At 45.5% G+C, this 27,147-nt stretch overlaps 1 protein-coding gene across 1 annotated transcript in view; it reads left to right on the forward strand.

Annotated features, from left to right (window-relative positions):
* Positions 1 to 463: 463 nt before the first annotated feature.
* The window catches only part of LOC119440444 (integral membrane protein GPR155-like), a 154,691-nt gene continuing 128,007 nt past the window's right edge, over positions 464 to 27,147 (forward strand). The window contains exons 1-3 of the mRNA XM_049662927.1: positions 464 to 588; positions 5,396 to 5,703; positions 11,477 to 11,765. Coding sequence (XP_049518884.1) covers positions 464 to 588; positions 5,396 to 5,703; positions 11,477 to 11,765 — 722 coding nt within the window. The remainder of the gene's footprint in view (positions 589 to 5,395; positions 5,704 to 11,476; positions 11,766 to 27,147) is intronic.

Genomic DNA, 27,147 nt, shown 5'->3' on the forward strand with positions numbered 1-27,147 from the left:
ATCGTAACATCCGTTGCCGGAAATCAGTCGGGAAAACCGGGATGAAATACTTTCGCGTTAAAATGTGAATCTAATACAAAATAAGAAAATACACACAAGGAGGTTAGTGTTATTACATACACAGGTTCGCTTTATTATTGAAGCTTTTTAAGGCTCTTTTAAGTAGATCGATGCAATGACGCGTTACTCCATAGCTTTAGTAACTCCTTTTGGTTTTCAATGAGGACAAATAACCACGCGTTAAACTTTTTTCGGCTATACTTGCATACTTGTCGGGCAAGTTGAAAAGAATATGGACATTGCGGGCCCTCCCACACCGAAAGCACGTCAGAAGTAGTCAGAAATACTTCAAAAATACGTCGGAAATTTCTTACAATTTGGTAGTGATTCGCATGTTCCGTTGAATTCTCTGTTGACAGAGTTGGGAACACTGTTTTTCCAGATTCGACGAATCTTCACAGCTATGTGGGATGCGTCCGAGGTCGTCGCCCCAACCGGAACCCAAACTCCGGTTCCCTGCCCCCCTAGGGTCGACCCCGTGGCTTTCTCGTGGACATTGGTGAAATGCTTCACCGTCATTCTCATGGGGTAAGTGCCCCTTGCAGTTGTGACGTCCCTCTTAGTTAGGAAGTGCACGACCAGCGGAATAAGCAAGACAATTCCCGATGCGTATCAAGCTTTTTCTAGCGCAACAATGGCAAAAAGTTAATGCGTCATAGCAAATTATGCGTTCCTTACTTTTAACTAACAAGTTTGTTCTTGATCCTTCGTCTTACCTGTCTCCATTAAGACCCAGACTCACCTGACCCCATAAAACACACTCATTAACGCCTTAATTCGCGATAACTGACATATTTAAGTTCTCCTTTTTCTTGGAAAGGGGCTGGAACTTTCCTGATTGAAATAGAAGGGAACTTCGTCATGAGGTGCACGTGCTGCCTGGTAAAGAAAAGGCATGACGACAACGAGGACGACGAAGGCGCGAGCATGATCGTGCAGTGGCACCCGAAACAGAAAACAAGAAAGAGAAGAATCTCCGGACAGCCTCGTGGCGCTAACGTGTAACGCGAGAGCAGCGCCATTGTAATAGAGGAAGCCGAGCGAAGAAGGCAACTACGGCGCAAGGAGCAGTCTGTCGGACCATGGGTCGGGGCTCCTGCCTATGCCTGGTGTTCCTGAGCCTACGGCTCAACGTCTAAAGCTGGTGTTCGTCTGAGGGGCGTCCAGCGGAGCACCGACCACAGATTCTCTCCTCCCGCCCTTCTCTCCTGACTTACGTTCCTGCCCCGTCGTGCCACGTCGTCTCGCCGCTTGACTCCAGCTAGGCTACCTCAGCAGCAGCCCACTCGTCGCCTGCACCACTCCGGCTGTGACCTCGTCCGACGCCCCACACCGAATCATATGGTGATGTGTGAACTTTGATGACTTAATTCTGTAGTTTGCAGACTAGTTAGAGACTCCATACTCAGAAGTGGTCCATGTTAATACGTTACCAGTCGTTGAATTGATACAAAAGCATTGTTCGTGTGTGTACGACAGAGTAAACGCTTCGCATTTTCTTCCCTAAATTGCTTTGTATTGACCGCGTTCAAGAACCAACTACGGTGAAAAGATCTGCACCGTGACAAACTTCCGAGCCCACTATCCGCGTCTACAAAATAACCTTTGAACTTCGTCTTTTTTGTTGCTGGTTTTGGCATTGACTTAAATATTGTAATTAGTTTTGTTTATGCTTATGCTAGCATATTGCACTCCATACCATAATACCACATGCTGTCCTTGCTTGGAGCTCTAGTTCGCTGTATCTTCTACTTAAATGAAGTAACTAAAAAGCTTTCTGTTTTCTCTGTATTGTATTTTTCTTCCCGCTTTGTATGGTACACTGCAACATCATGATAATCTATCTATCTATCTATCTATCTATCTATCTATCTATCTATCTATCTATCTATCTATCTATCTATCTATCTATCTATCTATCTATCTATCTATCTATCTATCTATCTATCTATCTATCTATCTATCTATCTATCTATCTATCTATCTATCTATCTATCTATCTATCTATCTATCTATCTATCTATCTATCTATCTATCTATCTGTAACCATTTTCCCGCCAACCTGAGTAAGGGGTAATCCGTCGTCGATTTTCGTTTTGTGCTTGTAGTCGCGGCTATGATAGTTTCAGCCGCTATGTAAATACCTTACGCATGTACGTTTTGTATTCGTAATAAATACCATGAAACAAATAAACAAAAAAAAAGGTAATTCGTGGTCTAATGGGTAGCGTATTGGGCTACTGCACTGAGTGATGAGGGTTCCAAACCAACCGTCGGACCAACTTGGTTCATTTGGTATGTGGCACTGTGTAACTATGTGCTGCTCTTCGACCAACATCTTTCACGCCGACTTCGAGCACTGAGTATGTGCCACTCGGTCTGTGCTGCTGTTCAATTAAACATTATGTTACCAACTTGGGTCACTGGGTATGTTCCAGTAGGTGGTGTCGATCGTCAATGAACCTCTTTGTCGGTAACTTGGGTAACTATAGGTATGTGCCACTGGATCTGTACTGCTGTACAGTGACAAAAATGATTCTTTAAATTTCTCCGATGTTCGGTGGAATGACACCATGTGCCACGCGTGGACTTTATGGCGGCGATGCTAGATGACGCAGCGTGCGCAGTAAAGACCGCGAGAGAGTAGCCCGACAGCACACAAGTTTCGGCCTTGGCAACACGACGTGCCGCTACATTACTTCACTGCCAATCGCAATAGCGTCGATATTCATCGCGAGATGGGTTGTGCCGGATTTTTAATGTGAAAGATATGCCGGAAGTCGTTAGAGACAATAAGTTACTCTATACTACATGCGGTGTGACATTGAGTCGCACGTACGTGAAGTTCGAATGCAATCCTTGGCTGTACAACTTTTTATTGCTGTACCGTGTTGCGGATATAATATGAAAAAGAAAACATTATTACAGTTGTGATTCTGAATGACAATCCGCGAAAGTAAGGCTCGTCGTTCTTACGTTTAACTGCGCACATTCGGTTGAGCTGCATAGAGTGCGAAGGAAACAGAATCTCAAACCGCAACAATACTCCACCAGGATAGGAATTTTTTTTGTGGTTTGCCAGGGGACCGTTGAAGAAGAGCAACAACAAAGGCCAGTAATTTAATTAGGCTAAGCACGTCACCGCAGGCGTGGATCTGTCTAGCCCCGGCCCGGTATGCGCAAAGGGAAGTGTGGAGGAAGAGCAGCTGAATACGATATTAAAATGAGCTAAGTCACTCACTCAAAGCCTGCTGGACATTCGAGGCGATAGTGTAAAAAAAAATAATTTGCGACAAGGGTGTGTCCCGTTCCGTTTGGTAGGTTTTAGCTTTCTCTTGAACAGTATTTCGCCCCTTTCGTTTCACTGATATTCGGTTTTTAAATTCACTTCGACAATAAATCGACAATCTTGCCACCGAGTGGGGCAGTGCAGGTGCCATTGTTGCCGATTTGGGCAAGCAGTTGCACGATTTGCTTGAATAGTCTTACTCGAAGCAGATGAAAAGATGCAAAGGCTTTTGAATTGCGGAACGTTCACACAATTATGCATTTCCGTCACGCGACGCGACCGGGGAACGTTTTTTCCCGCTGCAATTCATAACAAAAGCGAGCCCACTCGTAAGGCTCCTTTGTGCTTTCCCGTGTTTGCCTTAACCGTATGTTCACGTATATCAAATCCGACAGCGTAACGCATTACGAAACACAGCGCTCGAAGACACGGGGCCCGGGGGGAAGCTGCCGTGCCTAATTCAGCGTTCGTACTCCGCGTACGCTTTTCGTTACATGGCTTCGTGTGCCACGACGTTAGGGACCCTTACGATGTACATGCACTGGCAGGACGCTAGGACCAGGAGGAACTAGGCCAAGTCATCCAATATTCATTGTCAGCCGCAGGCTTTCTGGCACCCACATACCCGAACATGGAACACCGGACGGCTACACGTGTCTGATAGATGTTTCTCTCTTTCGAAACCCTTCGCCTTGGGTGGCGGCTCGGCGGCGGTAGCGTACTAGCGAAGAGCACGTAGTCGCGGTTGGCGTTGTCGTACAGCCACCCAATTTCGATGCACTAGAAAAGCCCATGTGCTGGTATTTTAGTGTGTGTTTGTGAACCAAAGCTGGGTCACATTATTCCCGCACCTACACTGCAGCGCACTCAATGCTAAGGTTGATAAAAACTTGCGCTGCTTAATTTGTATTTGCAGACACTTAAGAACATCAAGGGCTGTCTTGAAGAAGGCTCTAAACAGGCGACATTGTACGCGCCTTGAGCTGCAGGACCTTCGTAGACTGGGTCCTGACTCTGAACTGAGGTCCATTAAGGCACTCGTAGATGTCCGGCGGGAAATATGTGCCTCAATGAGGCTATGCCAATAACATTTGTGATAGTGTATCTTGTGCCCGTGTATGGGTTAGTGCTAGTGTGTGTGTTGATTGTTTGTTTCTCACTCTCCTTTTCTTTAATGCCTAACTATCTCACCCGGAGTATAGCGTACCAAGCCTTTCGCGAGGCTAATCTCTCCAGACTGCATTAAACTTTCTCATTCTCCCTCTCTTTCATTGCTCAGGAAGTACATTGTGGACGATAGGTATTGCTGTATAACGTATTTGGTCCTAGCTAACGTTAGCCAAGCTGTTAAAAAAAAGAGGGGGCTTAAAAAACATGGTGCGAGATATGATTTTAAGATGCACCGTGTTCGGTTGTCAGACCTCTGACGACCGAATATCGGAGTTTTTATAATCGTATCTTGCGCCTTGATTTTTAAATATATTTTTTCTTTCAACAGCTTGGCTACCATTAGCTGGTACACGTGGTATATTACCGTGAGGAAGCACTGGCTTCCCCACGGAGGTTACGCTTGAATTTGAGAGGCTGTCGCCGAGTGTAGTGGAATCATTTAAACATGACCGGTTCTCGCAAGCGAATGAGGCCGCTTGAGTGACAGCTCACAATCAGGACTCTGGTATAACGTCGTTGACGGTGATCCGACCAATTGCTGTCACTTTCGAGTTGCGCGGTTCATAACCACTAGTGGTCGTTGCTACAACAACCGCTCTTAGCACACTAGAGCTCGTCCATGGCTAATAATAACGGGGCACTCAAAACAAAGACGAAGGCGTAGACACACGCGCTTCGATTTCGTTGCGCTGAATATTATTATCGACGAACCAACACCAGCATGCCCACTGCTCTATCATCTAGAGTGCTTGTCGGTGTTCTAAATCTGTTGTGGGGTTGCAGACGTTTGCGCGGGTGTGGTTTAACGACATTACGCCAATCGTATCACAGTTTGACCACGTCGTTGACGTAATTTCCACGTCTACTCCGAGGCAGGTTTGCTTCGGGCAAGGCTCGCTTGGTGAAAGGCCGCGAGGTGCGCGCCCTGGACCTGCTGGCCTCGCACGTGTGCCTCTCGGCGCTTCTCTTCCTCAACTTGAGCCAGCTGCGGCTGAACACGTTCGAGTGGCCCCTGGTGGCAGCGGTGCTTCTGGGCAAGGCTGCACTGTTCGCCCTGGTTGCGGCAGTGAGCGCTGCGCTCTCCTATTCGTCGAGATGCCGCGAAGGAGGTCGACTGGCCACCGCGGGCCTGCACGCCATCTTCGTGACCCAAGTGAACGACTTCGGCATCGCATACCCGCTAGGTTCGTGCTGGCAGCCAGCGACAGTCGGTTTGCATGAACGCCGTGTGGCACGAGTGGACGACACCACTAGTGGAGCTACGTATATCGTATGTGGTCACGGACATGTCCCTCAGGTCGTCTCAGAACCACCGAAAAGTATCTCGCTTGCTCTTCCGACAAATGGAGCTCATCAATGCCACTTCTTAGATAGAGATGTGACTCGAGAGACTCACTTGAGCTGTTTCGCAGGTTCTTTTGTCTCGAGGGTGACAGTTCGAGAAGCATTTTTTAGCTTTTTTTTTCTACAGTCTGGCTTCACTTTGCTTGTTTGTTTCATACTTTGTTCTTGTTTGTTATATTTATTTCGCAGTTTATTCGCAGTTTTCGTGCAATGAGTCCATCTCGTAATTCGCAACGGCGCTTTTCTTGATTAGATAAAGAGGGTCACAATTTAGATAAAGACAAAGTGAGGCAGCTGCACATGCTAGGGCATGCAAGCTTAATGTAATTGCCACCAAATTATTCTGTCGGATTTCCTCTCTAAATATTTACCTACACAGGTCTTGTCTGGTGAATTGCTCCAGATCCATCTTCAGCAATGAGGAGGCAATGCTGTCTACCTCCGAAGCCAGTTTTTCCCTGAACTCGGATAAGAAAATTGCCTATTTCTTCCTTTATTTTTGCAAGACGCGGTTGTTCAGTTTGTCATTATGGTTTCTGTAAAGATAAATTCGTCTTCTATCTAAAATGACTGCAAATTGTATGTTTCAATGTATTTCTCAGCTTGATTTGAAATATTAAAATAAAAAGTGACTGGATTCAACCTGAAATCATGTCGCAGTGCAAGTTACGTTGATAAAACATGTTAGATCAGTTTCCGAATTTGCTTGTGAAATATTGGGCAGCTCCCACAGCGCGTGACACAGAGAAGCTGGAGAGAACACAGAATTTAGCCGCTTGGTATGTTTCAAGAACATACGGTGTTAATTTCAGTGGGAGACGTTGAGAGTCAAAGAAAAAGATTCGGTTTGCAACTTTTCGACGGCATCTTTTAAGCCACAGTCGGTACACAAAGAGAGATATGTAATGCACCCGCATTACCGGTCACAACGCGTTGACCACTTTCTAAATATCAGCGAACCGGCCTTCAAGTCAGATTTGCTCAATATGTATTGTTTTCTAAACACTGTTCGTGATTGGAATAGATGGCCTTCCGATGTCGGGAGAGTTCTGTGTAGCGACGTTTTCATTGCACTTTTAAAGCGAGTGGACGTTTTCGCTTTCATTTTGGCTGCCTTGAAGCTCACATTTCATCCAGTGTTGTTTTTGGAACCCATGTTCATTGATTTCTGCTTTTGAACATTGTTTACATGTATCTATACAGATGTTGTACATATATTATCAATATTGTTTGTTTGACGAATTCTATTCCCTCCCTGTATTGCCTTCTTGGCGCGATTTATGAATAACTAACTAACTAACTAACTAACTAACTAACTAACTAACTAACTAACTAACTAACTAACTAACTAACTAACTAACTAACTAACTAACTAACTAACTAACTAACTAACTGACTGACTGACTGACTGACTGACTGACTGACTGACTGACTGACTGACTGACTGACTGACTGACTGACTGACTGACTGACTGACTGACTGACTGACTGACTGACTGACTGACTGACTGACTGACTGACTAACTAACTAACTAACTAACTAACTAACTAACTAACTAACTAACTAACTAACTAACTAACTAACTAACTAACTAACTAACTAACTAAATAAATAAATAAATAAATAAATAAATAAATAAATAAATAAATAAATAAATAACAGAGCCTTGCTTGAAGCCCCATATTCACAGAAGATCCCGGAAGCAAATTTACACATTTATGGAATTGTCAAACAAGATTTACACGGAACGAGGGCGCCCGACCTCTATGACAGAATGTAACAGTGTCTAAGCAGTGTGTCATCTCAAGGAGACCAGTGTAAAATATGTGGAATAAACTTTTCTTTTATGCCGGGTACTATAGCGCAGCACCCACACGCTTAAGCGCTTACACGTCACTTGTAGTGAATCACGCATATATGCGGCCAATTTTGTTTCTGCATGCGAAAACTTGCACTGCATGGCTCGTCACCATTTGGGCGGTTCCTGGTAAATTTTTGTATACGCGTGCATCAGTGGCGTAGCCAGATATTTTGTTCGGGGGGGGGGGGGGGGGGCTCACCTTGCAGCGCGGCCTCATCCTTACAGAATTTGTCGAGGGATCAAATATATGAATATTAACTGCATTGCCATTGCCGATGCCATTGCATATTAGATGCTGCAAACGAATTATTGAACGCTATGCACTGTCATGACATGTAAAATATGCATTTTTTCATAAAAGAATATATTCGTATGTACCAAAAATTGTGGCAGTAATAACTGATATCAATGCTTCCGCGTTTTCGTGCCTATTTAATAACTAAAGAACATATCACGCGAACTTTAAACCTATATCAGTTCGCAACCAGCGAAGCAGTGCATGCAGATGATATGAAAAACGTAAAGGCCATGAAATTAACAAGTTGAGGACAAATATTTTGATGAATCTATGTCATTCAAGAACCTTGTTCACATTTTGTACATATGCAACGGTCAATGATGCTGTCCTCCGTTGCAATGGATTGCGCAGGATCAGCTGTTACCGGTCGTGTAGTTAGTTGCACTGAAATAATAAGCAGTTTTAGTATTGCGGAAATGGCACCACGCTAAACGCAAGAAAAAAGCGGGGTCAGACTGTGCATGCTCAGAACGCTATTTCAGTTTTGCGCGTAGCGTGCGTCCGCTATTTTTCGAATATAGCGGAGACGCTAAACGCTCGCTAAGTTCTTAGCGTTGCAAACATGGCGGCACCCTCGGCCCTTTGGCTTGACATGCAGGCTCGTTTCAAGGCTTGGCGTGGATTCCACACGGCTAGTTTGGTTGTCGAGCTGCTCAGTTTGCTGCTTTGACTACTCGCATCTAGATGGCGCGGCGAAGTTTTGCGCTTAGCGGCGCATCGTTTGTTTACGCTATACTGAAACTCTATCGAACAGCGTTCCGCAAAGATTTAGCGTGCGTAACACGCTAACGCTAACGCAAACATTTTCCACAATACTAAAACTCTCTATTAGTCGCAATAGTGAGTACACTATAAAAAGCAGGAGTTCTGCAAAATATACATTAGAAATGCGAAGATAGCATGTAATATACAAATGCGAACGTACAACTTGATAAAGGGCAAAGAAAGTGTCGCCGGAAACAATGTTCACTGCTTGCATACACAAAATCTCGCAACAAGATACTTAAATATACGTATAAGTCTCCAATAAATCTACGTATCTAAGCAAACGTCGCTGTATGTAATGTACCAAACAAGACAAATAAACATGTTGCGCAGTCACAGATAGTAAACTTTACGCATAGAAAGACAGACGATCCGGGCAAGAACAAATATATGATCGCAGAAATCGTGATATGTACTTGGACCATCCTGATCTATATAGGTAGAATAATAGAGGAAGATGCATAAATCAGTACGAACATGCGTATTTTAACTGCCTGCACAGCGGCAACAATTATTCTACACCCAAAATAAAGAAGGGTATTGCTTCGTTTCAAAAAAGAAGTAAAAGCAGGTAGCTAAAAAGCAAAGAAAAGGACAAACGAAAGCCACAGACAGATGATGCGGCAAGTTCCCAATATCTGAGTGTGTTTGTTGGGAAACGGTGCGTGGGCCGGGCTTTTATGAGCAAGGTCGGCCAAATCGGTTATTAATATCCTCGCAATTTTCGTATTGGCATGATAATTTTAATAATGATGCTAACTGTTACAATAAACGGCGAAAATTTCTGCGGATTTAAAAAGCTAATGAACAGTCATACGTTTTCATAATTACGAGCCTATGCACCTGAAGGAACAGAGCTTTTTAGTTGGATTGTTTTTTGCGGCTTGGCTATCCAAAGTACAAACTTACTCGGCGGAGAAGTTTAGCGAAGCGGTAAACGACTTCGCACACGTTGATGCCGACGTTTCTGTGGGCGTATAGAAGCGCCCGCCTAACCATGCGTTCCTCAGACATTGTAGAACGCAAGTATTTTTTTAGTAATCTCACGTTTGAAAATATTATCTCTGCGCTGGCAGTGGTCACTGGAAGGGCGACTAGAATCTCCAGCAGTCTGTGCACATTTACATAGAAGCTCCAGTCGCAATGAGAGAGGGCATCTATTCCGGTGCTAAAACCTTAAAAAATTTCTTCGATGTCATTGGCATCCTTGTTTAGGTACCTTGAACAAACAGTAAGCTGTTCGATTCCAGCAATATACGTCGTTTCGTCAGCAAGTACAGAGAAGCAGCCTGCAGCGTTTACTTTTGCCTCTAGGCTTTCTGTGATAATTTCAACACCACAAATTTCTATAATTTGGTTTTGTACATCTGGGCTTAAATACGAGGCATTACTGGGGAAACATTGAAAAAGGTTCTTCCGATATGTATCTCCACCATCAGCTCGCCTGCGAAGAAGTGCTCTGAAAATACCAGAATATTCAGCGGGGACTTTGCTTAAATTCATACGACCACTGTCCTGATGGCCACGGATAGCCAGACCTTGTCGCCTCCCAAAAAGAATTGTCTCAATAATAGGTTGTTAACTTTCTTCTGTTTTCTCTTATTTTACTTTGCATGCCCGGATCCAGCTGATCGTTCACATTGGGCGCGCTTCATAAAAATCTTCGGAGAAAATTATCAGCTGGTAGCTGACATGTCAAGGGTGATATTTAGTATTTTCGTGTGTGTGGAAGATTGCGAGCGTGTGCTTCCATTTCTGGAACGGCTTGAACACGAGGGCTCCGGTGCGCTCATGTTGGGCCAAGTTTATAAGAACATTAAACCCATAAAGTTCCAGAATTTTCAAAATCTAAAGCACGCCTTTGGAAATGTCAGCGCACCTTTCGAGTCAAGAGCTTACATCGTACGCCCCTGGTTTGTACGATATGCCTACGATACCTGAGCTGAACGATGCATCATGTTTACATTTCTATATACATTGATCAAAGTTTCTGGGTCAACTACGGCCTTCGGAGTAATTTATTGATCCAAGCGCTCCACAGAGTGATGAGATTTAAGAGAGGCGTTTGGAACGCCATAATGTTGCGGAATTTAAATCCATGCGCTCCATAGATTCTGCGACCGCTTCGAGATGCCGCGACGCCCCCGCACGCTATCGAAACGCCCTTGAAACTTTGTGGTCGGATGGGGCTCCTTGCGTTATGTGACTCCAGGTGCATAGGCTTTGCCACGAAATCCAGCCCGAGTTCGCCATGTTCGTTCCAAAATGTCTCTTCGAGCATGAAACAGACATTGTAGACAAAATCCAGAATGATTCCCGGTGCCGGTGGTTGTTTTCGTCGGCGGTGTATGACAGCACGAAACAATTTTGGAGGGGGGGGGGGCTGAAGCCCCATCAGCCCCCCCTGGCTACGCCCCTGGCGTGCATAGTCAGCTGGTCAGTGCCACGGCATGTATCTACGGTAGGTATGTATCCGCGGTAGGTATGTACTTGCGGTAGGTATGCATCAGTGCAGGCTTATACCGAGATTTACCTTACGGCATTGGTCGATGTCGCTGCATACATTTGTTTCGCTAACTAGACAACAACATTTTAATGAAAGTGTACAGAAATCTAGAGCACAACGGCAATAGCGCAATGTCAGGGCTTCGTTAACCAGCCCAGGACATCCACACCTTGTGCTTTCAGTGGAGTCGGTGTTTGGCCGGAGCCATCCGGACTTCGCTGGTTACCTGTACCTCGTGGCACCGCTTTCCCTGGTGTTGTTCAACCCGATCGGATTCTTCATGGCCGAGCTGCAAGGCGTTCGATCGCAGCGGCGCTACACCGAAGACGCTATTGAGTCAACGGCCCAGAAGCAGTCGGTGGCCAGAGGACTGTTCAAAGCCGCGGCCTGGGCGGTTTTTAAGGTAATGCGCACAAATGTATGTGTATGTAAGTCAAAACACGCGTCAAGAACGCGCTCTTGGCGGCCAAAGTAGGTGTAAAGCACTAGCTGACCAGAAGGGCGAGAACAGACAAGACACCACGTACATGGTCACACCCTGCTGGTTTCGTATACCACGTGCTATTGCTATAGATGTCACCAGCGCTATACGGAAACACGCATCTCGCGCGTTCTATATAGACAAGCTCCTTGACCTCAGTACTATCCCCAACTTTTTTGGTAGTTTTTATATGTAATCAAGCCAGAACAGTACCGGACCAAGACGAAATTAAGGAAAGGCCTTTTTCGCCTGATTAACTTGGAACAGTTCTCTTTGTCCTAACGAGTGATGTTTGTGATTGTAATTATGTTAATTGTTATATTACTTCTATTTTTATTGTGCTGTTAAGTTGTGTTTGTTTATTACACAAAAAGCTTTCTTTGCAATTTTTTTTAATGAAAAAGCCTGCGGTTTCTTTTTTTTTTCAAATTGTCAGTTAGGTTACCGCAACCACTGCTTGATGTAATTTCTCTCCTTTTTCATTTTGCTCATGTATGGGGGTCCCCCTGACCGTTTCTAACTTTGGGGCTCCTTTTGTGTTAACAATATTGTATGCACAAATATGAAAAACTGATATCGTTGATGAATACACTTGAAAAGTTCCGTTTTCTTTGCAACATCCAACTGCACCGAGGCGTGTAAACCTAGAGCGAGAGGGCCATGTGGCGTTCCTTAAAGTTATGTTGGTCTGTGTGTTCCAAAAACCGGACTGGGAAATGGGGGCGGGCACAGTGTGTATTGTTGATGATCCCACCTACTTCGAAAAGAACTGAGTGGTAGAATGTGAGCAAGGGTATTTAAAGGAGTGTGTAGAGATGAGAGGGGAAGACGAGCGAGCCGATAATCGGCCGCCGTTATTCGGTGTATGCTACTTTGTCCTATAATAAACTGATGTATTCCCTAAGTTGGCCTCCCTGAGCTGCAAAGTGTCGCCGGACGAAGGCCCTTTGAAGAATCGTCTGCTTGGAAGACCTGGAGGAGAAGAAACTTAACTCTTGTGGGGCCTATAACGCGCCCTTGAACTACCCTTTTCACACGTGGGACCCAACGAGACAACATCACCAGCCCTTCCCCTGTCGAGAAAAGGGGGGTAAGCGAAGCTTGTCGTCCGATTCTAGCATGCCGATTTCAGCGTCAAGGACGCCGCATGCCACCCACGTCCTGCACGATGAGAGACCGAGGAAGCAGCAGCGACCGCCCAGGCCGGCAGGCACGCGCAGCAGCAAAGCCCAGTGGGGGTGAGAGAGGCGCCGCATCTGCTCCGTCGAGGCGAGCTGGTGACGTGGCGTCGCAGCCAATGGGAATTTAGGACCCATTTGACTGCTACAAATGCTGGCGTTCTCGCTCAATGGGCCATGAGATGCTTTCGCACAAAAATACAACAACGTTGTGGACTAACTTAATATATTCACTCAAACCGAGTTCACTCAACACACTTTCATTCGTTGGCACGTCTCCGACGTGCAAACAAATAATAATTTAATTTTTTTGCATTCTTCCCGTCGCTTCATTCTCATTATTATTTTGCTACATTTATCGCTCCCTCCTTCCTTCTTTCCTTCGTATCATCTGTTGCTCGCGACGTTCTGTTGCTTGCTAATTAGTGCAAAAAGAGGCTGCACGTGTTTGCACAGCCGAACTTTTCATCTCTTGCCGAGTTTATCTACGAAAGATATGCCTACTTTGCACGCGAGAACCCAGGAAAGACAGCAACTAACAAGCACGACTGACTCTTCATTCCACGAAACGCTCTTTAAAAAACAAATTTGAGAGCCTCTGGTGCACTCAGCTGCGAAAGGTTACCCTAATTCTCCGTTCTTGTTCGGGAGTGTATACCGTGCTGGCGTACATACCCGTGCGAGATTGCGAACATTATACTCAGCCTGTCTAACGCAACGGAACCAAAAAGGCAGCAACCATCTACATAAAAGAACCGTCCGTGTGGGAAGCTTTTACCCTTGTGCTTTTTTCTTGTCCCGTGTTTGCTTTTATGATGTGTACCACAGAAGCACTTCACTCCTAACTCCGGGGAGAGTCCTGACCACGGTGTAAGAACATTTAGGTGTTGACACTGCGCGCGCGTGAGCGTCCAGATTGTGTCCGGCAGCGCCCGGGCGCACGCAGTAGCTCTGCTGCGAGCAGATAGATGGCGCAGCGGTCAGCGGTCCCAGCTTAGCGGCGCCGGCGGCTTGGCATTCCTCTGCCTCCCCTAAATTTTCCTTCATAGTGGAGCCAGTAAAACTCAAAGCGCGAAGGAAATTCGTTATTTTAGAATATATTGATAAGTATACCAGGCTTAATGCATCGCTAACATGAAAGTATCTTGTGCAGGGCGTGAATGACGTGAACACGGATCGATCGTGCAGCAGTCAAAGCCCAGTCAAGTGCCACTCGCGCGCACAATTTGCTTCGTCTGATCTAGTCATTCATCCAAGCATAAAAAAATAAAAGCGTTAGCCTGCATGCTACCACCCCTCGATCAGAAAAAAAATAGTGAACGCACCGGAAAATGTTGTATTTCATGCTTATCACTGCTTCCATTCACACTCAGAAAACCATTCAAGCATCGTTACGCGAATTCAGTGGGGCCGTGATATAAATTAAGAAATAAAACGGTTCAAGCTTGTGATATGCAACGCATTAGAGCAAAGTGACTGTTGATGGCTAGAACTTATGATGAGAATGCACATTAGATATATGTAAAAACTCTTTCAAATGGGAATTTATTAGGCGGGACGAAGCTTGGCAGACGTCTTATCTTGGATTACAGCATCACTAATACAGTTTACTGGTGAAAGCATGAGCAAATTACTTATTATTACAATTCCACTTAACATAGACCATGTATATTATTCATTTGGCTTTCGTCCATTGAGGACTGAGTGACTCTTGCAGGATCTAAAAAAAAAATAGGTGACTTTCATTTTTCCTAAATTGCATATGAGAATGTGCCATTGTAAGCGTATTTGACAATGCATGCTACAGCGTGTCCACAAATACACTTACGCCCATCACACAATTATCACACAGACTTTTTTATTATTTTGCAAAGACACAATAAGAAACAAATTGTGCATGAAGCAGCTCGATAATTTTAATAGGTGATAACCATCCCAGAAGCTTACGCTCTCATACACTCCCACAATGCAAAAATATTGAATAAAAACGTGCAAGCGTGTAATATACACCACACGTGCATTGTAAAAGGATTCAGTAGCCAGAATGGAACAAATTAGAAAATCAGGCACACATCTGCACAGAAAACAGCAGTATTATACAGGGTGCGCTAAGATTAGAAATATGCATATGTCACGTAGCTGGGCAGAACAAAGATAATGTTGTTTGGCGTTGCTAGGAGACACTCAGATGATTTTAAAGCGAAGCTTTGTACCTCTACCAGCCAAGGGTTCTGTCGTGTCCGTCGTTGTAAGCAAAAAAACGATCCCGACGAACCGCTAACAATTGCAGGTATAGCAGTATAGCTTACTTGAATTCAGTCATTCAGCGTACAACTAAGCACTCGTTTTCGCAAGAAAAACCACAAAAACAAGCTTCAAAGTGATGAGCCAACATGATGGATGATAAGGGCTGCGGGCAAACAACGGAAACAGGCTCGGCGCGGTCCGTAAGATTAGATTGCAGCTGTTGCAAAGCTTATGCAGCTGCTTGAAAGAGGGTTGACGTCATTCGAAACCCTTCCAGCCTAGTAACTGCTTCGGTTCATTTTCTAGACTACCCCACTAGTAGTGTATATCACACCGATCATAAAGCAGTAGTGAACATTGTTGTGAAGTAAATAATAATAAAGGCCGTGGTTAAAGTTACGTTGTAGTGTGTGAAATATGAAGTGCGCCACAGTCACTGTGGGGGTGGCGTAAAAAGCTTCGCTTTCCAACCACCTTCACAGGGTGGATTGGCGGGCAATTTTTTAGCATTCCGCCTAATTACATAATTAGTCTTAATTATTTATCAACTTGTAAAATATTATAATTAGATGAAAAGTGTCAATGAAAAACTTGTAGAGCAACATGAAAAACTCCCGATACTGCTTTCTGTTGCTCAATACGTGCTACATAGAAGTGTTTTTCCGAGTGTGAAAGAAGCCCACGAATACAAAGTGCCTCGAGCGGCCAGTCGCGCGTCAATTTTGCGTGCATTCGCGGGTTTCTTTCACGCTCGGAAAGCACTTTTGAGTACCACTTATTGAGCAACAGAAAGCTGTATCGGGAGTTTTTCATGTCGCTGTGCAATTTTCTCGTTCACACTTTTTATCTGAATTTTTAAAAGTTGATCAATCAACTATGAAAATAATTTTGTAATTAGGCGGAATGCAAAATTAATGTACGTGAGTATCTCCAACCAACGGCAAACAACATTAACTTGGTTCTGTCCAGCTACGTGACACTTGCATATTTTTAAATCTTGGTGCATGATAGTTGGGACAGTATATATAGCTTATACAAGCAGCAAATTTGCACAAACTGTTTTGGCGCACAGTAGTTTCTCACACAGTGGTTTTTGTGGCACACTCTGCTGCAGCAGCTTCGGAGGTTAATTTGACCATGTGATGCTCTTTGGACAGTTCGGAAATAAGGTGGGAACTGCATTTCCAGACAAAACAGGGCTCTTTGGCGCGTCAAGTAGCACCCTTTCATCGAGTTCCGCGTAATATGCCCTCGATATCATATCCTCCGAAAAATGCTTGGCGCAGACATGGTGGGTAGGCATTAGAGTTCGGTCTGCCCTCAGATTTGCACGGCGCCAATGCTCTAGACGACCGCTGTCGGACGGCGCTTTTAATAGAGGCACACGCTCCGCACAAGTCCGGTATCGAGAATTGCAGTTCGGAACGAATCACTTTCTACCCATTTCAAACATCCCTCAGAAGGCCGCTGCCACCTTTGTCGAGGGCCCGTGGCGACAATACCAAAGCACAAGCTCATGAAACGCACGCGAAGAAAAAGCGTGCCTTCAAAACAGCGCGGCCGCACATGCAAGCAGGAAGACGCAACAGCGGCAGCATGCACCTCGCCACCGGGACTGGGGCCGCATTCCGCAGCGCCCTCTACGACGGCGCCGACCGTGCTGTAACCGAGCCGAACATAATCTGGACGCGAGCGGGCGGCGCGTTCGCGTGCGTTGGGGGGAGAGTGTCAGCAGCTCTCTTTATTATTCTTACACCGTGGTCCTCACGTAGTAGTTGGGGGGGGGGGGGAGTAGCGGAGAGGGTGTTAAAGCGAAGCATTCTTTCGCTATAGTCAAGGATGGTATGGCGTCGGTCGCGGTCGGTCTGCCAGTAAGGCCCCGGATATGTTTATTGATGCAGATGTTTGTACCAGCGTTTCTAACCGCTGTATGTCTACCGACAAAGTAGTGCGAGTAAGCCCACCTTTTTTCCACGTAATGACATTAAGCCTGTACATATAATGTAGCCTTATAGTTATCTCTAAAGCGCACAGTCCTCTTAATGGAATAGCGCATGATACTGAACGGCTTATTTGGTTTCTCTTAATCTGGACTACGCCATTATTAAAAACTGTGCGTGTGCCAGCGACTTATTATGCATAACAAAATTTACAGCAATAAACTAGCACCAGTGAGTTCCCGTACCTACGCTTTTGCTTAATGATGATCCCAAAAAGCGCGTTGGATATCCCACAAATTTTATTTACTACAAAGTCTTCATTTCCGTGTTCGACCACTGCTCATGTCTTAAAATGTTTTGTTTTGTACTTCTCCTCGTCCGATTGTATTCCGTGCGTGTAACCTGCCCCGCCGTATAGCTGATTGAAATACGGCTCAAGATAGGATTGTCATCATGTTTTCCTTGGTTTCATCAAAATTTGATCCGTCTCGAGTGAAAGTCTTCTGCCTGCGTCGTAACAGTTCGGTGCGTGTTCCGTTCAGTTCTTGCGGAATTCATGACAATTCAGTAGCGATACAGTACATTCCGTACTACTTCCGTAAGAAAGATGCGGAAATCACCCCGTATTCATAGGATCGCATAGAACGCTTCTTCAGAGACACCTTGCAGTCCCTTGTCTGTACCTTTACATGCAGCCCTGGAGATAAGCGAAGTCTGTATTATACGATCGCTTTCGAGCGAGTGTTCGACGTCAAACGACGCCACCTTCTCGCATCTTCTCATCTCGCGTGTCGGATTCTCTACAACCTATTCCGGCTTCTCAGGACGTGGGCAATCACTGCATCGTAATTTTATTTCTTTTCTTCTTCATTCCACTCTGCTGAGCACATCGTGTTCCCTCAACGTAAACACTCGTGTCCATCTAAAGTTACACCGCTTTGCGGCCGTATTACTTTCCACATTGTTTGCCGAAGTTCGCCGACGCTTCCAGTGTCTTCTAACCGTTTCTTCGGTTTGCTGTGTGCTTTTTCTATTCTTTATCTTTTTTTTTTGATGTGTTGACCCGGATGTACGTTTCTCCTTCCTGTGTGCCCACTCTGTGATCCGACTACGTTGTTTTGTCCTGGGAGCAACCCGATAGTTCTTCGTCCATCACCCGCCGAGGGACACGTAATAAAAGAGACGGTCTTTGCAGATCCAAGAAAAAGTAGGCTCTCCCAGGAAAAGCGTGAGTCGGTATAAAAAAAAAGAAATGAAGGGACGCGATGGCAACAAAGATCTTTAAAAGAATTCTGTGTAAACGCGTAAATTGCTTTGGTCTCTCTTTTATGGACGGGCATCGCGATAAACAAGAGGGAACAAGGCGAAGAAAGGGACGGTAGTTCGAAATGTACGAATGTGGTATGACGAACAGAAACTGAAGAGAGCCGGTGCCGACTCAATGTCAAGTTACGGCCTGCCAGTAGCGTGACCATGCGCGTGAAAGAATGAACTTGCGACTGATGCTACGCGTACCGGGACTGGTCACAGGAGTGGTATAAGTATATCATGGATATCAAGAGTCCGCGGAGTAGGAAGAGACGAGATTCTTTGCGTGATTCAACTAAAGGCTGCCTTTTCGATATGGGACTCGACCGCAGTAGCAAGAGCAAATAATAAGTCATGATTTGCTGACGAAAACGGTTTGACCTTTTATAAGAGCTTGTAGGACGTGTTTACGCTTGGATCTTCTACGAGAGGTAAGACTCACGCATCAGAGCGGGAAAAAAACGTGGTTGCATGTACCTCTCCGATATGAACGAGCCGTTATAATTGAACGGCCAAGAATGTATTTCTTTTTGGCTTCTGGCGTATGCACATTTCACCTACTGGCACTGCGCGTCACTACCGGTAGGCTGAGGAAATGCAAGATAGCTCAGTCACCTGTCGTATCACACTCGGGCAAACTTTAACCCTCGGGCTGGCTCTCAAGTAATGCTTGAGTTGAACATCGAAGAGACAGCAGGTATGCGCTGTGACATGGGACTTATTTTCCTTACACTTGGTTCTAAAGATATGGCGGTAAAGCCAAAGGGGAGAAGGCCATCAGCTCTGATTGAGGCGCGCAATAGGCGCCGTTCGGGCTGATCCGTAGATATAGTGTGCGTAAAGGGTTTTGGGCCAGCTAGTATCCAAGTTCATCCCGTGGGAGGTCTCGCACCTACTTTGAGTCTTGCTAGAAGGCGTGGCTTACAAACGTGGTACCGTGGCGGTGGCGTGAATCTTCTTACTTAGGACTTAAATACTGACCCCCCTGGCCTGGGGTGAGCTCCTTCTCTTACATCAAGAAATCCAGGCTACCGTTCACGAGCTAAGGGAGAAATGCATTAAAACGGGGAGCACGAACTCACGCCCAGAGGCCATTCGAGTCAAGTATAGGTGAGATGAGCCCTCGAAGACGGTGACTTCTTCGGATATGTTTTACGGCACGGCGTGAGAGGGAGTACGATTAGAAGCACTCGTCTTAATACCAGTGCACTCTGCACCGTTTAGCATCCCACCATGCCAGAAGAGGAAGGAGGAACTGATTCTGCGGCACCTTCGACTTGTGCTCGAACTCACGCGGAACATCGTGGAACGATGGCGGGCAGTATGCTCAAGGTTCTCAAGAACAAGAAGAAATGCTCCACTGCCCACAAGTGCAACAGCATGGAAGAAGTGGTCGACGCGCTGCGTGTGCTTTCAAACCACATTGCCACGAAAGACAACCGAACAAGGGCACCTTCCTCGAGGGCTCATCGCGAATGAATTCATTCGAGGTAGGAGCGCTAGGCGCTTCGACGGGCGTAATGCCGGCAAGACAACAGGGGCCGAATTCACGAAGATTTTGGTTCGTAGGTGCTGTTTGCCATAATGCGTTCGCCTTCGCCAGTGAAATGTACAGCACCAGCATTAGTTTGTATTTGTTTTTAAGAACAATTCTAGCCTGAGAGATTTTTCTGAATGCGGGCCTTGATACGCCTGCAGCGCAAGAGTGCACACACAACTGCAAGAGGCCTCGTCGTCGCTTAGCAATAAACCATCGCCGAATTCGCCGAGAACGATTGTTCATGAATATGAACAGGAGAATGAGCACTTTTCTTATTACAAACCGTCGCCTGCTTCGCCTTTTGATTGGGATCAAGTGAGCTCAGGAGAGCAAAGCAGTACCCAAAGCTCTATAAATATATCAAGTGGTTCTTCTGTGGATGCACTCGTATTCTTCCGTCGGCAGCTACTAAAGCTGCCCTTCACATGAAATCACGCTTCTTCCTGTGCTATGCAGCTACGGGAATGCGGGTGTTTTTTCCTAGACGCCAGTTTATTTCTTTTGTACCATCGGGATGAGGTACCTCGAACTATAAAGGCAACGTTCTAGCCCTTACGTGCTGTTTCCATGGACACGATCAGCTCCCGCGCTCCCGTATGCTCTTTTATTCCAGTGTATCGATGCATGCAGTGTACGAGTGCTCAAAGGAAAGATTCAGCACTTACCTCTCTGAGGAATGTTTCTTATTAATTGCTAGAAAAAGAGCCGTTGAAGTTAATCGCACTTAAGAAAAATAAGAAAGTACCTCATGGGAATTAACGGCTGCTGTGCGATCACTTCGAGATTTCTTGAAAAGAGTCTTAGTATACAAAAAGTTCGAGGCGCTCTCTTGATGATTCAGCTTGGCGAAAATATTAGAAATCGCATTTTACATACTGCTCTCTTTAAGGGACTGCAGCGCTCGTAATTAGTGCCATGTTTTATTTTGCAGGAGCTTGAGCTGCAATTTATCCGTATTATACAGATATACTTCTTACCTGAAAAAGTTTTTTTTAATCTCCTTAAATGGAACAACTTGTTCTCGTCCTAAATGATCACACGTACAAATATTGCCGTCAATATGCAGATGGGATAGTATAATTTTCTTGATTGTAGTTTTGCTCCTGCCAGGGATAAGAATTTGAAAGTCAGGGAACTTGGGAAATTGCAGCGAGTGAATAATTGTACTACTTATGCACTCAAAATATAAGTAAAGAACAATATATTTTAATGAGTTAGCATTCTTAGGGTACTTAACGCACTTTCCGTTTGTTCTCGATCACTTCACCAGCCGAGAAATTTTGGAGCGCTACGAGAGGGTGCTATTTCCGATGAAAAAGGCCCCGGTTAACCGGGCCCGAATTCAGAAAAACGTCTTAAGCTAGAATTGTTTGTAAGAAAAAAAAAAATCAGCCTATCTGGATGCAAGACATATCATTACCTAAGGCGACCGGCCAATGGCAAAGAGTACTTACGAAATAAAAGCTTTGTGAATCTGGCCCAAGTTCTACAAAACGCACGAAAAAGACAGGGGTCGCATCCCATTATAATTAATTATAAGAGGCTCCGGCCAGCAGTTATGGTGAATATAATATTTGCGAAAGCAGATGATTACTGAAAAAGAGTTTTGAAGAACCGAAACTTCGCGAATGTGAGCACCGATATCATAGTGCTTCACAAAAGGCGTTGTTCGCAGCACCCTGGAGGCTCGCTTCGTCTTAACCCTATATTAATGCAACAAAGGCCAGAATTCTTCAAAGAAATGGTCCGCAAGCAAGCATTTGAGGTCGCTTTGAAGTTTTTTTTTGTCCAGTATGTTAGTGAGCTCAAACAGCTGATTGCAAAATTAGGACTTCGCAGTCAGAAGGCGGCTTAAAATCGCATGATCTTCGACAGGACCTACTTTAATTTTGACCTGTGTCATGTCAGTTCATACTGCAGAAAAGTCACAGTTTCGCCCGAAAGGCGAAGCATCGATTGCGATAGCAAAATAGTAGAGAGCTATACGAAGCAAGTATAGTAGTTTAATGGGTCGTATAAAGTTGAAAACATTCGATTACTAACTAAATAGACAAGCACGGTGTCACGCGCGCACAGGTAAACATGAACACATCTCGCTCGATGACCTCAGAAACTCACTGTGAAAACGCCGGAGTGATAAAGCGCGCCAGCAGCCGCGGGCAAAATGACCTCTCGTCTCGCTCCAACGCGAAGCACAGCGCATACGAAACTACCACCACTCGGTGCATGCACTTTGTCCCCATCGCAGATCGCTTTCAAGATACGGCGCCCGCGCCGCCGCGCTGTGAGCAGCAGCCGACGGAGAAGAATGCAACCCTCTCTCTCCGTCGCCTCGCCCCCGTGCCTCCAGCGCGAAAGAAGACCGCGCGCTTCCGGCCTGCCTTCCTTCCTCGCGTGTGCTACATTGAGCCGCGATTGACGGCTCACCCTTGTACGCGTTCACTCGCACACACAGTGTACGGCGCGCGGTGACGATTTTATCGCCATTGGACCTTATACTGAACCTCACGGTGACGACGGCGACGCCGACGGCAGAAGTGCGCTTGGAGTGTCCATATAATTGAATAAAAGGCAGGCAACTACTACCGGAGGCCACTTTTTCCTGCCCAAGGTCGTTCGCCTTTCTCTACTCCATTAACTGTACCATCACACCTACCTTCACCGGATTTTTGAGTCACCGATAACATTCTTTGCAGACCGTTCATACCAAGGTAATGAGCATGGCTTGTCGCTTAATACTTTATGCTAATTTTCCATCCCCTGAACAACAGTTGAATGGAACAACCTGCCATGATACGTTCGTGCACAAAGCAACTGCACAACTTGCATAGAATTCTCACGCGCAGAATACGTTTAAATGTTCAGTACGTGCTCTTTTTATGCTTGTTCACATTATTTTCCGTGTATACGTATATTACTTGTTTGATTGTTTTGTTAAAAACTATAGTCGTTTATACTAGATTTCTAAGTATTTTTTATGTGAGTGTTCTTGTGCGTTTAGTATATATCTGATGAGGGCTGATTTCGCATATCTCTGATTACAATGTCTTACTACTTTTGTACTCGATATTTTATTTAGTTTGTTTTTAATGTGCTGCAGTTCTGTCCATTTGTACTTCTCATCTGGAAACTTTACTTCTCGATGTGATTTGTGTATTTGGTTTTATTGCGCAATTTTTCTGTCCCATAGATATCCCATATCCCATCTTACTTTTCGTGTATCACCCTTGCCCCTCTCCCCCACACCCTTGCCCCCTAAATGATATCCCTTCGAGGGCCTTAAGATGTGATGCGAAAAAAAAAAGAATAAAAAGCAAACAAACAACAAGGTATTAACAAGGCCACAGTCACGCTGCATCACAATGGCCTGTGTTTGTAGCCTTAGAACAGCTATGTTACATCCTTCATCATGCTGTATAATTTCCCGCTTGTCCTCTTTATCATCTTTATAATCGTTATGAAATTATAGCTTTCTTACTTTAGCCCTAGCCACGACGGCTATGCCGAATGTATCATGAAAGTCACCCAAGTGTATGCGTAAATTTCTATCGAGTAACGCATGTCGTTCTACTTACACACGAGGCTGAGGGCACCGATTTTGCGTGTAAGCTTAGAATATCTTTTTTTCTACATGTTGGACAGATTATAGACATCCGGGCAGAAGCAAAATGCTACCATTGAACAATTCAGGAAGGGAGGTTGCGGTGCCGTTGAAATCAAAGAACTCTACAAGGTATTATTTATAAAGATATCACGGATTTAGGTGATGTGCGGTGATTGAACGAAGATGTTAAGAAAAATTACGTAATTTTTCGCACAGCTTGCGTAATTGAAGAAGAATGATGAAGAAAATTGGCTATGGTTTAGGTCTGGTTAAACTTAGTCGAGTAGCTATCCCCCGGCTTCGCTTAGGCTTCGCTTGTAGTTAGACGTGTTGTTATTAAACTTAGTGGTTTCCCACTAGACTAAGAAAGGAGAGACGTTGTGGTCAACCAACGGGTAAAACCAACGGGCAGGAGCGGTGGCCGCGCGGCGACCGCGACGAGGCGAGTTGCCGGAGAATCGAGGCCCGTGGTGTGACGTCACACAGAGTGCGCAGCGAGCGGGCCAGCTGCGGTGGTTGCCAGGCAACGGCGGACGCGCGCCTGTAGGAGCGGTGGCCGCGCGGCGACCGCGACGAGCCGAGTCGCAGGAGAATCGAGGCCTGTGGTGTGACGTCACACAGAGGGCGCAGCAAGCGCCCAACAGCAGGAGCGGTGGCCGCGCGGCGACCACGACGAGCCGAGTTGCTGGAGAATCGAGGACCATGGTGTGACGTCACAGTGCGGCCACGGCTCAAAGTGCGGCGACGGCGAAGAGGCGAAAACCGGGCGTAATTTAGCTATCGCTACAAAATCTCACAGTGGACGACATGTTTGGAGAAAACAACAACATCAACTTGAAAACATTTTGTAAGATACGAGTATTTTTTGTTCAGTGGGTTTATTTATGACAAGTCCGATTGGACTGCGTGCTGCTGCCGCGCATTACGTACGTGAGCTGGTACAACTACGTGTGTATAAATACTTTTAGTGACAGCGCTTTTTCTACAAGGCTACCAGGGTCATATTCATTATCTTGCCGAAATATGTGTGCCATGGGGTGTTCCTGTCAAACGACGCGACGCATTCCTTGACGGGCGGCTCCCGAATGCAGGGCAGGGGAGTGAACACGATGGCGATGATGGACACCTCTCATCAACATTCATGTTTCGAGAAGCATCACACATCGCCTTCGTCATTGTGGAAAAGAGAGCTATCAGCTGCAGGTGACCAGGCTATGAGCCTGTCATCCGCTACTGCTGCAACATTGCTAAATCACATGAGCTTTGCGCCATTTAGATTCCAACATTTAAACGTGTTTGTGTGCGTGTCTTTGCCACTGATCAATGGCCACCACCATAAGGCCGAATAATTTTACTAATTCGCTACCACTTAAGATGACCGAGGGGCTTTCAGTTCCATAAGGTATGAAACCGGGCTACAAGATATGCAGAGGGAAGTCATTATTTGTCAGTGGAATATGGATGATCATAGAAGAGATCAACGTGGTAGACGTGTGCGGATGATTGAGTGATTGTCGGTTTGACGCTTTCTTCCCAATCGAGGAGCTAGGGTATCGGAAAAGGGAAGAAATAGATAAAACAGTAACACTAGGTTTAAGAATAGAAGGATGAATGTCTGCTCTAAATTGTAGGTACAATGTGAGGCAAATGTTACAGGACAGTTTGGTCCTCGTTAACCGCACTGCACGGACATGGCGTCGAATGAATATCACTGTATCGGTCTGATGAGGCGAATACTTGCACTGGTCTTATTCATTGTGCTGACGAGGCGAAACTGGTATCATAAAGTACATGGTGCGACAGCCCAAAGCACAACATAGCCTTAAAAAAAAACGGTTTGATTACAACTTTCGACGATGTCGTAAACGCATGGGCTACACGAGAGTGTGTCCAGTAACTTCTGTGCTGGTCGTACCGAAAAGCCTATATACCGCATATCCAATCATCCCATATGAATGTTGCAGGGAGCCATCATAATAACACACTTGATAAGTGGCATTCTGCTCCCCCTCTGTTATTTCTTGTCTGGGGCTTGTTCTTTAGCAGGTGCTAGCTATGTTTATCAGAGTACTTTGTTGGGCTAGTTTGTGCATAACTTAAGAGGGATGTGTAACGTAAGGTTAAAATTACCGGAAGAAATAAGAGGGGACAGAAAAAGCCGTGATGATGTCGGAAGCTGCACTCCGGAACGGCCAATATTGACGCCTATGCCAATGTTGGCGCTCTTTCTGTCTCCTCTTATTTCTTCGGATAATTTTAATATTGAGCCATACATCCGCCTCAAGGTCAGTTGCTTGAAGTTGTTTATTTGTGTCATTTCAATAAAGTAGTTCAGTTGCGAGGGGCGCCGTTATCCCTCCCGTTTCTCTTGTGTGTTCTTCTGGGCGCCCGTTACGCCCCCTCGAGTATGCACCACCAAACTATCCCAAACTACCTTTGTTCTTGAGTAACGGAAATAAGGCGTCAATGTTGTTCAGCATTGTAGTGCCTTTTACTTGGTCCATTGTATACCACTTGCTTAGCCATCGCGTTTTTCAAAACAAAGGTAGTGCAAGAATGTGGATCCAGGTCGGAAGGGCATATTTTATAGCAAATATTTGCGCAAACCTACTAGTAGCTATATCACATACAAGTAGGTTTCATCATGTCATTAATGAGAACGTCCTCCCACTTCTCTCTCTCGTTTTTTTCCAAACGAAGGTGCTCTACCATCCCCACGTCTTGTTCTCTCTGCTCGCCATCGCCGTCAACATTGGCCGTTCCGGAGCTCAGCTTCCGGCACCGCTAGCCGCCTTCCTCAAGGCAAGTCGCTTCCGCCTTCACCGGGGTGCTCAATAATTATGAAACAGTCAGGAAAAGCGTCGAACAACTTTTGCAAAGCGCCTAAATTAAGTTAAGGAAGGTCTTTACACGTGAGAGAGACAAGTGTTCTTCTTCTTTCTGGTGTTTTACGTGCCAAAACCGGTTCTGATTATGAGGCACACCGTAATGGAGGGCTCCGGATTAATTTTGACCACCTGGGGTTCTTTAACGTGCGCTACAACGCAAGCACACAGGCGTTTTTGCATTTCGCCTCCATCGGAATTCGACCCCACGACCTCGTGCTCAGCAGCGCAACACCTTAGAGAGAGGTGACACACACACCACACACACACACACACACACACACACACACACACACACACACACACACACACACACACACACACACACACACACACACACACACACACACACACACACACACACACACACACACACACACACACACTGTCACAGACCCCGGTGAACGAGGCGCAGACGCCGGACTAAATTCCAAAGCCAAATTATCAGCTTCCGAAAATAATCCCACGAAAGCAAGGACAATTAAGAGTGGGCCCTCTGGTGCGCCAGCGAACGCCGGTTGCTGTCCAAAGACCGAGTCAGAGCCCAGAGTTGTCAAAACTCAACAAAATATATTCTTCACACAAGGCAGTTACACACAAACTTGCACACTTGGGCTAGTCACAACACAATACAAATCAGATGGGTATTAACAATCACAGAAAATAACGA

The sequence above is a fragment of the Dermacentor silvarum genome, chromosome 2 (assembly GCF_013339745.2).
Source record: "Dermacentor silvarum isolate Dsil-2018 chromosome 2, BIME_Dsil_1.4, whole genome shotgun sequence".
In the NCBI taxonomy this organism is placed as follows: domain Eukaryota; kingdom Metazoa; phylum Arthropoda; class Arachnida; order Ixodida; family Ixodidae; genus Dermacentor; species Dermacentor silvarum.